Source organism: Procambarus clarkii, chromosome 29 (assembly GCF_040958095.1).
Source record: "Procambarus clarkii isolate CNS0578487 chromosome 29, FALCON_Pclarkii_2.0, whole genome shotgun sequence".
NCBI lineage: Eukaryota > Metazoa > Arthropoda > Malacostraca > Decapoda > Cambaridae > Procambarus > Procambarus clarkii.
In genome coordinates, this window is record NC_091178.1 from 19956970 (window position 1) to 19969522 (window position 12553).

The 12553-nt window shown below is 46.0% G+C and overlaps 1 protein-coding gene across 1 annotated transcript in view; it reads right to left on the reverse strand.

Moving 5' to 3' along the window:
• Nucleotides 1-5136: 5136 nt before the first annotated feature.
• Nucleotides 5137-12553, reverse strand: part of LOC138369739 (uncharacterized) — a 63771-nt gene continuing 56354 nt past the window's right edge. Inside the window, exon 4 of the mRNA XM_069333185.1 lies at nucleotides 5137-5830. Coding sequence (XP_069189286.1) covers nucleotides 5649-5830 — 182 coding nt within the window. The 3' untranslated portion in view covers nucleotides 5137-5648. The remainder of the gene's footprint in view (nucleotides 5831-12553) is intronic.

Below are 12553 nucleotides of genomic sequence, written 5' to 3' on the forward strand. Positions count from 1 at the left end.
GCTATGCCCAAGATTACTATCCGAGTGCCAGCGGTGGGGTGGTTCAAATAGCCTCGGCTATCACCTCATTATGTCCGGTCGTGATGGTCAAGTGGATTAAGGCGTCTTGTACATACCAGTAGCGTTGCTCCTGGGAGTATGGGTTCGAGTCACTTCTGGGGTGTGAGTTTTCAGTTGCATATTGTCCTGGGGACCATTCAGGCTTGTTCGCATTTGTGTTCCTCATGTGTGCCCCAAAGAATGAGGTGATTTGGTAAAATGCTATGCCCAAGATTACTATCCGAGTGCCGGCGGTGGGGTGGTTCAAATAGCCTCGGCTATCACCTCATTATGTCCGGTTGTGATGGTCAAGTGGATTAAGGCGTCTTGTACATACCAGTAGCGTTGCTCCTGGGAGTATGGGTTCGAGTCACTTCTGGGGTGTGAGTTTTCAGTTGCATATTGTCCTGGGGACCATTCAGGCTTGTTCGCATTTGTGTTCCTCACGTGTGCCCCAAAGAATGAGGTGATTTGGTAAAATGCTATGCCCAAGATTACTATCCGAGTGCCGGCGGTGGGGTGGTTCAAATAGCCTCGGCTATCACCTCATTATGTCCGGTCGTGATGGTCAAGTGGATTAAGGCGTCTTGTACATACCAGTAGCGTTGCTCCTGGGAGTATGGGTTCGAGTCACTTCTGGGGTGTGAGTTTTCAGTTGCATATTGTCCTGGGGACCATTCAGGCTTGTTCGCATTTGTGTTCCTCACGTGTGCCCCAAAGAATGAGGTGATTTGGTAAAATGCTATGCCCAAGATTACTATCCGAGTGCCGGCGGTGGGGTGGTTCAAATAGCCTCGGCTATCACCTCATTATGTCCGGTCGTGATGGTCAAGTGGATTAAGGCGTCTTGTACATACCAGTAGCATTGCTCCTGGGAGTATGGGTTCGAGTCACTTCTGGGGTGTGAGTTTTCAGTTGCATATTGTCCTGGGGACCATTCAGGCTTGTTCGCATTTGTGTTCCTCACGTGTGCCCCAAAGAATGAGGTGATTTGGTAAAATGCTATGCCCAAGATTACTATCCGAGTGCCGGCGGTGGGGTGGTTCAAATAGCCTCGGCTATCACCTCATTATGTCCGGTCGTGATGGTCAAGTGGATTAAGGCGTCTTGTACATACCAGTAGCGTTGCTCCAGGGAGTATGGGTTCGAGTCACTTCTGGGGTGTGAGTTTTCAGTTGCATATTGTCCTGGGGACCATTCAGGCTTGTTCGCATTTGTGTTCCTCACGTGTGCCCCAAAGAATGAGGTGATTTGGTAAAATGCTATGCCCAAGATTACTATCCGAGTGCCGGCGGTGGGGTGGTTCAAATAGCCTCGGCTATCACCTCATTATGTCCGGTCGTGATGGTCAAGTGGATTAAGGCGTCTTGTACATACCAGTAGCGTTGCTCCTGGGAGTATGGGTTCGAGTCACTTCTGGGGTGTGAGTTTTCAGTTGCATATTGTCCTGGGGACCATTCAGGCTTGTTCGCATTTGTGTTCCTCACGTGTGCCCCAAAGAATGAGGTGATTTGGTAAAATGCTATGCCCAAGATTACTATCCGAGTGCCGGCGGTGGGGTGGTTCAAATAGCCTCGGCTATCACCTCATTATGTCCGGTCGTGATGGTCAAGTGGATTAAGGCGTCTTGTACATACCAGTAGCATTGCTCCTGGGAGTATGGGTTCGAGTCACTTCTGGGGTGTGAGTTTTCAGTTGCATATTGTCCTGGGGACCATTCAGGCTTGTTCGCATTTGTGTTCCTCACGTGTGCCCCAAAGAATGAGGTGATTTGGTAAAATGCTATGCCCAAGATTACTATCCGAGTGCCGGCGGTGGGGTGGTTCAAATAGCCTCGGCTATCACCTCATTATGTCCGGTCGTGATGGTCAAGTGGATTAAGGCGTCTTGTACATACCAGTAGCGTTGCTCCAGGGAGTATGGGTTCGAGTCACTTCTGGGGTGTGAGTTTTCAGTTGCATATTGTCCTGGGGACCATTCAGGCTTGTTCGCATTTGTGTTCCTCACGTGTGCCCCAAAGAATGAGGTGATTTGGTAAAATGCTATGCCCAAGATTACTATCCGAGTGCCGGCGGTGGGGTGGTTCAAATAGCCTCGGCTATCACCTCATTATGTCCGGTCATGATGGTCAAGTGGATTAAGGCGTCTTGTACATACCAGTAGCGTTGCTCCAGGGAGTATGGGTTCGAGTCACTTCTGGGGTGTGAGTTTTCAGTTGCATATTGTCCTGGGGACCATTCAGGCTTGTTCGCATTTGTGTTCCTCACGTGTGCCCCAAAGAATGAGGTGATTTGGTAAAATGCTATGCCCAAGATTACTATCCGAGTGCCGGCGGTGGGGTGGTTCAAATAGCCTCGGCTATCACCTCATTATGTCCGGTCATGATGGTCAAGTGGATTAAGGCGTCTTGTACATACCAGTAGCGTTGCTCCTGGGAGTATGGGTTCGAGTCACTTCTGGGGTGTGAGTTTTCAGTTGCATATTGTCCTGGGGACCATTCAGGCTTGTTCGCATTTGTGTTCCTCACGTGTGCCCCAAAGAATGAGGTGATTTGGTAAAATGCTATGCCCAAGATTACTATCCGAGTGCTGGCGGTGGGGTGGTTCAAATAGCCTCGGCTATCACCTCATTATGTCCGGTCGTGATGGTCAAGTGGATTAAGGCGTCTTGTACATACCAGTAGCGTTGCTCCTGGGAGTATGGGTTCGAGTCACTTCTGGGGTGTGAGTTTTCAGTTGCATATTGTCCTGGGGACCATTCAGGCTTGTTCGCATTTGTGTTCCTCACGTGTGCCCCAAAGAATGAGGTGATTTGGTAAAATGCTATGCCCAAGATTACTATCCGAGTGCCGGCGGTGGGGTGGTTCAAATAGCCTCGGCTATCACCTCATTATGTCCGGTCGTGATGGTCAAGTGGATTAAGGCGTCTTGTACATAACAGTAGCGTTGCTCCTGGGAGTATGGGTTCGAGTCACTTCTGGGGTGTGAGTTTTCAGTTGCATATTGTCCTGGGGACCATTCAGGCTTGTTCGCATTTGTGTTCCTCACGTGTGCCCCAAAGAATGAGGTGATTTGGTAAAATGCTATGCCCAAGATTACTATCCGAGTGCCGGCGGTGGGGTGGTTCATATAGCCTCGGCTTTCACCTCATTATGTCCGGTCGTGATGGTCAAGTGGATTAAGGCGTCTTGTACATACCAGTAGCGTTGCTCCTGGGAGTATGGGTTCGAGTCACTTCTGGGGTGTGAGTTTTCAGTTGCATATTGTCCTGGGGACCATTCAGGCTTGTTCGCATTTGTGTTCCTCACGTGTGCCCCAAAGAATGAGGTGATTTGGTAAAATGCTATGCCCAAGATTACTATCCGAGTGCCGGCGGTGGGGTGGTTCAAATAGCCTCGGCTATCACCTCATTATGTTCGGTCGTGATTGTCAAGTGGATTAAGGCGTCTTGTACATACCAGTAGCGTTGCTCCTGGGAGTATGGGTTCGAGTCACTTCTGGGGTGTGAGTTTTCAGTTGCATATTGTCCTGGGGACCATTCAGGCTTGTTCGCATTTGTGTTCCTCACATGTGCCCCAAAGAATGAGGTGATTTGGTAAAATGCTATGCCCAAGATTACTATCCGAGTGCCGGCGGTGGGGTGGTTCAAATAGCCTCGGCTATCACCTCATTATGTCCGGTCGTGATGGTCAAGTGGATTAAGGCGTCTTGTACATACCAGTAGCGTTGCTCCTGGGATTATGGGTTCGAGTCACTTCTGGGGTGTGAGTTTTCAGTTGCATATTGTCCTGGGGACCATTCAGGCTTGTTCGCATTTGTGTTCCTCACGTGTGCCCCAAAGAATGAGGTGATTTGGTAAAATGCTATGCCCAAGATTACTATCCGAGTGCCGGCGGTGGGGTGGTTCAAATAGCCTCGGCTATCACCTCATTATGTCCGGTCGTGATGGTCAAGTGGATTAAGGCGTCTTGTACATACCAGTAGCGTTGCTCCTGGGAGTATGGGTTCGAGTCACTTTTGGGGTGTGAGTTTTCAGTTGCATATTGTCCTGGGGACCATTCAGGCTTGTTCGCATTTGTGTTCCTCACGTGTGCCCCAAAGAGTGAGGTGATTTGGTAAAATGCTATGCCCAAGATTACTATCCGAGTGCCGGCGGTGGGGTGGTTCAAATAGCCTCGGCTATCACCTCATTATGTCCGGTCATGATGGTCAAGTGGATTAAGGCGTCTTGTACATACCAGTAGCGTTGCTCCTGGGAGTATGGGTTCGAGTCACTTCTGGGGTGTGAGTTTTCAGTTGCATATTGTCCTGGGGACCATTCAGGCTTGCTCGCATTTGTGTTCCTCACGTGTGCCCCAAAGAATGAGGTGATTTGGTGAAATGCTATGCCCAAGATTACTATCCGAGTGCCGGCGGTGGGGTGGTTCAAATAGCCTCGGCTATCACCTCATTATGTCCGGTCGTGATGGTCAAGTGGTTTAAGGCGTCTTGTACATACCAGTAGCGTTGCTCCTGGGAGTATGGGTTCGAGTCACTTCTGGGGTGTGAGTTTTCAGTTGCATATTGTCCTGGGGACCATTCAGGCTTGTTCGCATTTGTGTTCCTCACGTGTGCCCCAAAGAATGAGGTGATTTGGTAAAATGCTATGCCCAAGATTACTATCTGAGTGCCGGCGGTGGGGTGGTTCAAATGGCCTCGGCTATCACCTCATTATGTCCGGTCGTGATGGTCAAGTGGATTAAGGCGTCTTGTACATACCAGTAGCGTTGCTCCTGGGAGTATGGGTTCGAGTCACTTCTGGGGTGTGAGTTTTCAGTTATATATATATATATATATATATATATATATATATATATATATATATATATATATATATATATATATATATATGCAACACCTCCTTGAAAAGCATGAATTACAAGGGCACATTCTTCAGGATGAAGAATATTACTAAATAATAGTATTATCTTATAAAAACTTATATCTTTCGCAGCAGTAAATTTAATGATTTTTTTTTTAATTTGATAAAGTTTTAGTAAAATGCCGGAGGATACGAAAATATTTTATGCTTTTAACAGCTTTAATACTGGACTGATAATTGAGTTTATTGTATAAGTACTAAGCTACTTTAATACAATGAATGTAATAGATAAATTTAAAGTTATACTAATTCACTATTATATACTGACGTTCTTCATTCATAGATACATTATATTGCACAAGCGTTCAACACAAGTCATCTATAAGTTTTACATGACACAAACACACCATTACACCACAGGCCTTCAAACTATCTCATGTTGTACATTCCTTTAATAAAAGCTGAACTACCACATATTGTTCAATCCTGGAACAGATCACACAAACGTGATGTTATACAATAACTGAACCATACACAATACTATCATAAGAACACAATTTTGATGTCCTATTGCTCATTAATGTGCTGCACTCTCCTCAAAGATATTGCAGGTTGTGCAAAATGTAAACACACCTTGAAATTACAAAGCATTGTACAATTTCTAGACAAAACACTACTCATGCTGCTCAAGTCTTTGCAGCATATAATTTCAATACATAGGTTGTACAAGCATTTAACACGTCACCACACTACCACCCAATGACTTGGTGACATTCAATGAAATCTAGTTTGTTTGTGTTTCTAGTCACTGCAATATTTGTTATTGCCATTTTGTCTGGGCAGCGGAAGTCATCGGAAAACTGACATGTGTTGCCCGGCGCCCAAAGGGTGAAGTTTTTAGTCGGATTCACTCCCAGTACAGCTTGTTGACCTGTTTTCCATTGGTGAAGGTAGGTGTGCGAGACAGCGGGGAGAGAGAGAGAGAGAGAGAGAGAGAGAGAGAGAGAGAGAGAGAGAGAGAGAGAGAGAGAGAGAAGAGAGAGAGAGAGAAGAGAGAGAGAGAGAGAGAGAGAGAGAAGAGAGAGAGAGAGAAGAGAGAGAGAGAGAGAGAGAGAGAGAGAGAGAGAGAGAGAGAGAGAGAGAGAGAGAGAGAGAGAGAGAGAGAGAGAGAGAGAGAGAGAGAGAGAGAGAGAGAGAGAGAGAATAGAGAGAGAGAAGAGAGAGAGAGAGAGAGAGAGAGAAAGAGAGAGAGAGAGAAGAGAGAGAGAGAATAGAGAGAGAGAGAGAGAGAGAGAGAGAGAGAGAGAGAGAGAGAGAGAGAGAGAGAGAGAGAGAGAGAGAGAGAGAGAGAGAGAGAGAGAGAGAGAGAGAGAGAGAGAGAGAGAGAGAGAGAGAGAGAGAGAGAGAGAGAGAGAGAGAGAGAGAGAGAGAGAGAGAGAGAGAGAGAGAGAGAGAGAGAGAGAGAGAGAGAGAAAGAGAGAGAGAAAGTGAGAGAGAAGAGAGAAAGTGAGAGAGAAGAGAGAAAGTGAGAGAGAAGAGAGAGAGAAGAGAGAAGAGAGAGAGAAGAGAGAGAGAAGAGAGAGAAAAGAGAGAAGAGAGAGAGAAGAGAAAGAGAGAGAGAAAGTGAGAGAGAAGAGAGAAAGTGAGAGAGAAGAGAGAAAGTGAGAGAGAAGAGAGAGAGAAGAGAGAAGAGAGAGAGAAGAGAGAAGAGAGAGAGAAGAGAGAAGAGAGAGAGAAGAGAGAGAAAAGAGAGAAGAGAGAGAGAAGAGAGAGAAGAGAGAAGAGAGAAGAAAGAGAGAAGAGAGAAGAGAGAGAGAAGAGAGAAGAGAGAGAGAAGAGAGAGAGAAGAGAGAAGAGAGAGAGAAGAGAGAGAGAAGAGAGAAGAGAGAGAGAGAGAGAGAGAGAGAGAGAGAGAGAGAGAGAGAGAGAGAGAGAGAGAGAGAGAGAGAGAGAGAGAGAGAGAGAGAGAGAGAGAAGAGAGAGAGAGAGAGAGAGAGAGAGAGAGAGAGAGAGAGAGAGAGAGAGAGAGAGAGAGAGAGAGAGAGAGAGAGAGAGAGAGAGAGAGAGAGAGAGAGAGGAGAGAGAGAAGAGAGAGAGAGAGAGAGAGAGAGAGAGAGAGAGAGAGAGAGAGAGAGAGAGAGAGAGAGAGAGAGAGAGAGAGAGAGAGAGAGAGAGAGAGCGAGAGAGAGAGAGAGAGAGACGTATATTAGAAATTTATATAAGAATTATTTTCATAAATTTCAAATATTCAAAACCATTCTTATTTCATCATAAAAATAATAATAATATTGTAAAAAATATATAAAATAGTTTACTAATATTGGAATTACTCCTATTGTCACTGATTCGACCTGTTTAAAGTTCGAGTTGTCCTGTAAAATGCATGTAAATCTTTTGGTGTATACATTTCTATGTAACATTGCGCAACTGTTAGACATATATTAGATTGATACCTATCTTATCTGTATATTTAATAAGACATGCTAAGACCATGATGGGTTAGTGAAGAGATAATTAAAAATATTTGTAAAAGTAGTTATATTAATGTAACACGTACTAGTCAGCTAGATCTTAATTGTAACTAGAGGGGGTATTGCTTCAAAAAATCTACAGCAACTCTGCATGGCTTTGGTAAGATATATCTCAATTGCAAACGTGCTATAGAATCACAAGTCATAAACATTATTAGTCTTGTGTTTGTTAGTTTTTTGTTTGTGATTAATCTTTGTTTGTTTAGTTGTTTGTCTGTGGTTGGCAGCCAGACACATAGTGCGAATCTCACACAATTTTATAAAGTGATTGGAAATTTTATAGTCTCGTAGGGTAGTTGAGGTTGGGTCTCCATCTTGAAGGGGAATTGACTTCCTCTCCGCTTTCACGAAGGGAGTGGCTATAAAATGTGCAGTCACATGTCTGTGAAGTTTAGCATTCTTTTTTTATTTATTCAGATATTGGCATGACAGATGACAGATTTGCATTCTGGACAAAACTTCTGATTAAATTAATGTGGAAAGTGTGGGTAAAAATGGTTACAGTGATTTGAAAGTACATACAGTGATCCCTGTACAGTGCGTACAGCGAGTGTATGTATTTGTGGAGACGGATCTCTTGTTGTAAGTGGAGATAGGTGCAATGTGAAGATGTTTTACCTCTATGCAGAGAGCATATTCATAAATTGCTATGAAAAACACGCTGAAAGGTAAGCAGGAATCTTTAATTTTCCTTACATTTTTCTTCACTTAAGAAGGAAGTAAACAAATTACTCACCAGTACATTTTTACAGTTTTATTTGGGTGGGTGAGGAAGTGCATGGTATGAGATGAGGGATGGAATGAGGTGGAGGTGAAGATGAAGCACCTCATTTGTAGGTCTACTGTATCTTGTCACTCCTGTTTGCATGATGGGCCACAGTGATCACGTCACCTTCACACGACAGAAACATCGCCCCACAGTCACCATCTGAACAAGAATCCAAATGATGACTTTTCGCACACAATTATGACCACCAGACAAATTGTGTGCAAACCAACGTTGCTGCTACCAGTTACAAAAGGAAGAATCTCTCCTGTTTCAGTTCAGACAATGATCGCGTTTACCATCCTGTGACCAAAGCCAACAGGACAAACCACTCCACTAAGACCTATCAAGAAACACTCCTAACTACCCAGACAAAATCTGCACTGCCAGTCTTCAAGGTGTTGCATGCAGAAGGTAAATCCTCATACGCCACTGTAGTGGACCTTGAAAAAGAGTACTCCCTGCTCAAGATCGGAGCAAAGCTAAACCTAAGAGGCAAATATATCCTTAGGCCCAAAGACGAGACAGCGCTAACGATACTTAAAAATTACAGGAAATGCGACGAACTCAAGCCAGAGGACAAAATAAGGTAAATCATTGTCCTCCACTATCCCTTGCAAATGGCCCTAACTCCTTTCGAAACTATGCTGAACTATGTGGTGTCAGCAGAAAGATGCCAGGTAAAATCCATAAAGCAGAAAACCCGACAAATCCTTCTCACAGTAAAAGGACGGATACCAGAAAAGCTATATCTTGGCATTTGAGACGTGTTTCAACACAGGCCTTAAACCCCAGAGCCTCTCAGATGCTTCAGATGTCAGAGATTTGGACATCACAGGGACAGTTGTCAACGTCCAACGAGGTGTGGAGCCAGTGGCCAGCCCCACGACATGAAAATATGCCGTGATAAACACAACGCTAACCAGCCCGTCCAAGCTAAGTACCCAAATTGCTACAAGGCACACCACGCCTGGAACTTAAGATGTCCCGAAAGGCTTAAAAGGATGCAAACAAACCCCACACGCCTACAGCAGAGCAGAAGTCCCAACCCAAAAATATGCCAACTCCCTTGCCCACAAAAATAACGTGGAGCTTACCATGACTAAACCAGGTGGAGGGGCACATGGCCCTCCATTATCGGCCATGTTGAAGGGTGTGAAGGCCTCCGTCCAGGACAGAGGGATGGCTGGGGCCACAAGAAAATATTTGCATCCAGTAAGCACATTGGGGGCAATGAAGGCAAGAGTGTCCTAGTTTCCACTGATAATCGCCAAAGAGTAAACAGGCCCCCAAACCATCACAGCAGTAAGTAGTTCTCCCACACAATTGGACACCCTCTGACCAATGCTTAAGGCCTTGGTCACGGAATTGGTCCAATGCTTGCTGTCGAAACACGGAATAAAGCAAACCACAGAGACTCGAAAGACAATTGAGCACATGCTCATGAAATTCGAAAAACAATATCCTCACCCTCAAGAACGCAGGGTAGGAAACACTCCTAAAAACAGGAGTCCAGTACTTCTGAAAGCGACCTTGATGAGTCCTCAACTTCCATGCGGAGTTCATCTGACTCCATGGATATCACGGTAATATCAGCCTGTTCCAACAACCCTAGAGGACTAAACATACTGCAGTGGAATGCACAAGGGCTGTGCACAAAATTGCAACACTTGCAATGCATAGCAGCAACCAAAGGCATAGACATCCTGATCCTGCAGGAGAGCCTGCCTCGAGCCGGATTAGAACCTAAAATCTCAGGCTATCGAGGCTTCTTCCTTCCATGGATCAACGGGCAATCCAGGGGATGTGCCATCCATGTGAAATGTAACCTGATCTCCAAGCCCATAACCATCCCAGTCGATTGTGGGCCAGGGAGAGAGGTGATGGGAGTATCCATTGAGCTAGGACCCGTCAGACTTGAAGTGTTTAATGTTTACAGGTCTCCTTTTGCTGAAATGGATCTCTCGGTGTTATTTGGACACGCGACTACATCAAAAAATCATTTGTGGTGATTTCAATGGCCATCATCGATTGTCATTGAGCTCGAACACAACAAATGAGGCCAGCACTCACAGAGCACATAAACTAGACCAGCTACTAGAAATCCAAATCTTAAACGAGAATGAACCCACCCACATCCAAGGAGGTAGATTGATATTACCTACGTTTCAGCCTCCCTGAGAGATGCAGCAACATGGCCAGTTGAGCCCACACTCACAAGCGACCACTATGGAGTTCAAATTGAACTAAAGCTGGATCTACCCACCCCACCTCCCCCAGAAGCCTAGCACTTCGCTTTAGCAAAATGGGACCGCTTTCAAAACCTTATCTCAGAAAGGCATAGAACCTATGTTGTTCCCGATGACATTAATCAGGCAGAACAAGTTTTGTTAAAGCGCTTCAAAGTGCAGCCAACCATTCAATTCCACAGAAAAAACAGTCCACCAGACACCACAAAGATCACTGGTACTATTGCGAACATGTCAAAGAACTCAATCACAGACTCAGCAGCACAAGGAAGCTATACAAAAAGCAGCCATGTAAAAACAACAGGACTTTACTTAATGAGGTCAAGGAACATGTGCATCAAGAGAACAGAATAATCAAAGAACAAAAGTGGCTGGAATGGTGTTCACATGTGAATGAACACATCTCTCTTGGAGAGGTGTGGCAGCAAATCCACAGGGCAAAATTAAATAAAAAACCTAAAGCCCCACACCCTAAGGTTCCGCAACAGGAAGCCGAAGTACTGGCAACCAAATTTTCTGAAAGAGCAGCCAGTAATCAGCTTCCACCTTGTTACGGACCCGAGCCCGACGTCCGAGCACGGAGCAGTGACGACCGCGCCATCTGAGGGTCAGCTCCCGAAACCCCCTCCAAATGGACGACGACACCTGGTGAGGACGAAGTGTACCGGCCACAAGGGCCAGTTTCCAGTCCTGGTCAGCTCACAACACAGCCGCTGCTGACCTCTGGTGAGGTGGTGCTCAGACAACAGCGCCATCTATGGAGTGGATAGGTGGGCGTTTGTGTCTGAGCCTGTAAGTGAGGTGCTTTAGTGAGTCCTGGTTATTGATGACGTGTCTGCTTACAGAGTCGACCTGGGACTGCTGTGATGAAGTTGAGGCAGTCTACCCAAGTCAGCCGTCCCCATACCTTGTGCGTTGCTGCAGCAGCTGTGAGTCGTCTCCCAGATAAACACTGTGGTGTTACCCTGCCTGTGAAGCGGCAGTGAAGGATTGTCGTACCCGGGACCGATTGCTGGAGACGATTAACCACTGGGGTATTGTAGACAGGAGAGTGATCTGTGGTATCACACGAGGCTCCTGACTAGGGCGTTACCCTAGTATCGCTCGTGGAGTGGCCTGAACAGCGTTGCTGATCCGGAACCTGCCAGCTGTTCTGCTGGACTTGTGGTTGACGGCCTCCACGGCGGTGCCCCCAGTGGAACTGTGTTTTGGCTGGCCTGTGTCAGGGGTAGACTCAGCTTGATCGAAGGATTCGTCAAGAGACCACGAGAGCACCGAGGAACTTGGCACCGAGAGGATCCAGAGTCTTCAGAAGAAGACGTCAGTGTAAATAAGTGTTAATACCCCTCCCCCTGTGTAACTTTTATATATTATTTATTGGTGAAGGTATTAATTATAATCTTAAGTTTTTGCCTTTCTTTCCCTTCCCCTTTTATTTTACTTGCGTCATGGATCTCATCCCTTGAAAGCCACTACTGGCTTGGGGCTGGATACCCTTCCTCTAATAACATCAGAGTACGAACCCAGTTGCGACCCGAGAGGGCCGTAACATAATTGGCATCCCCAGCGGGATCCATCCCCTTGTTAGGTATGTTTGACAGGGGTGGTGAAGTGGCGTAATCCCTGTATATAATTCCCCCTGTGTGACGATTAGGACGTTATACGCCCTGTGCGGTGCTCAAGAGTGACTAAGTGCGATATTGTGCAGTGCGGTGCTCGCTGTGATTAAGCGATTCAGTGCAATATTGTGTAGTGCGGTGCTCGTCGTGATTCAGTGCAATATTGTAGAGCGAAGTGTTCGCTTGGATTCAGTGCAATATTGTGTAGTGCGGTGCCCGAAGTAATTACGTGCAATATTGGCAAGTGAGGTGCCAGGTGCGATAAAGTGCAATATTGGCGTAGAACAGTGCTCGTTGCGTTAAGTGCTAACGTGAAAGCGGTGTGTTAAGTGCTAGTTAAGTGTTCCGTCTGTGACAATGGCAGAAAAAGCTACCATCGATGATCTGGACGAGGTTCAGGCTTTTCTGAACAGAGAGGACTGTCTTGCCAGATTAAAATATCTGAGCAAACCGGAACTTGTGCTAGTGAGCGCCTACCTGGAGATCAAG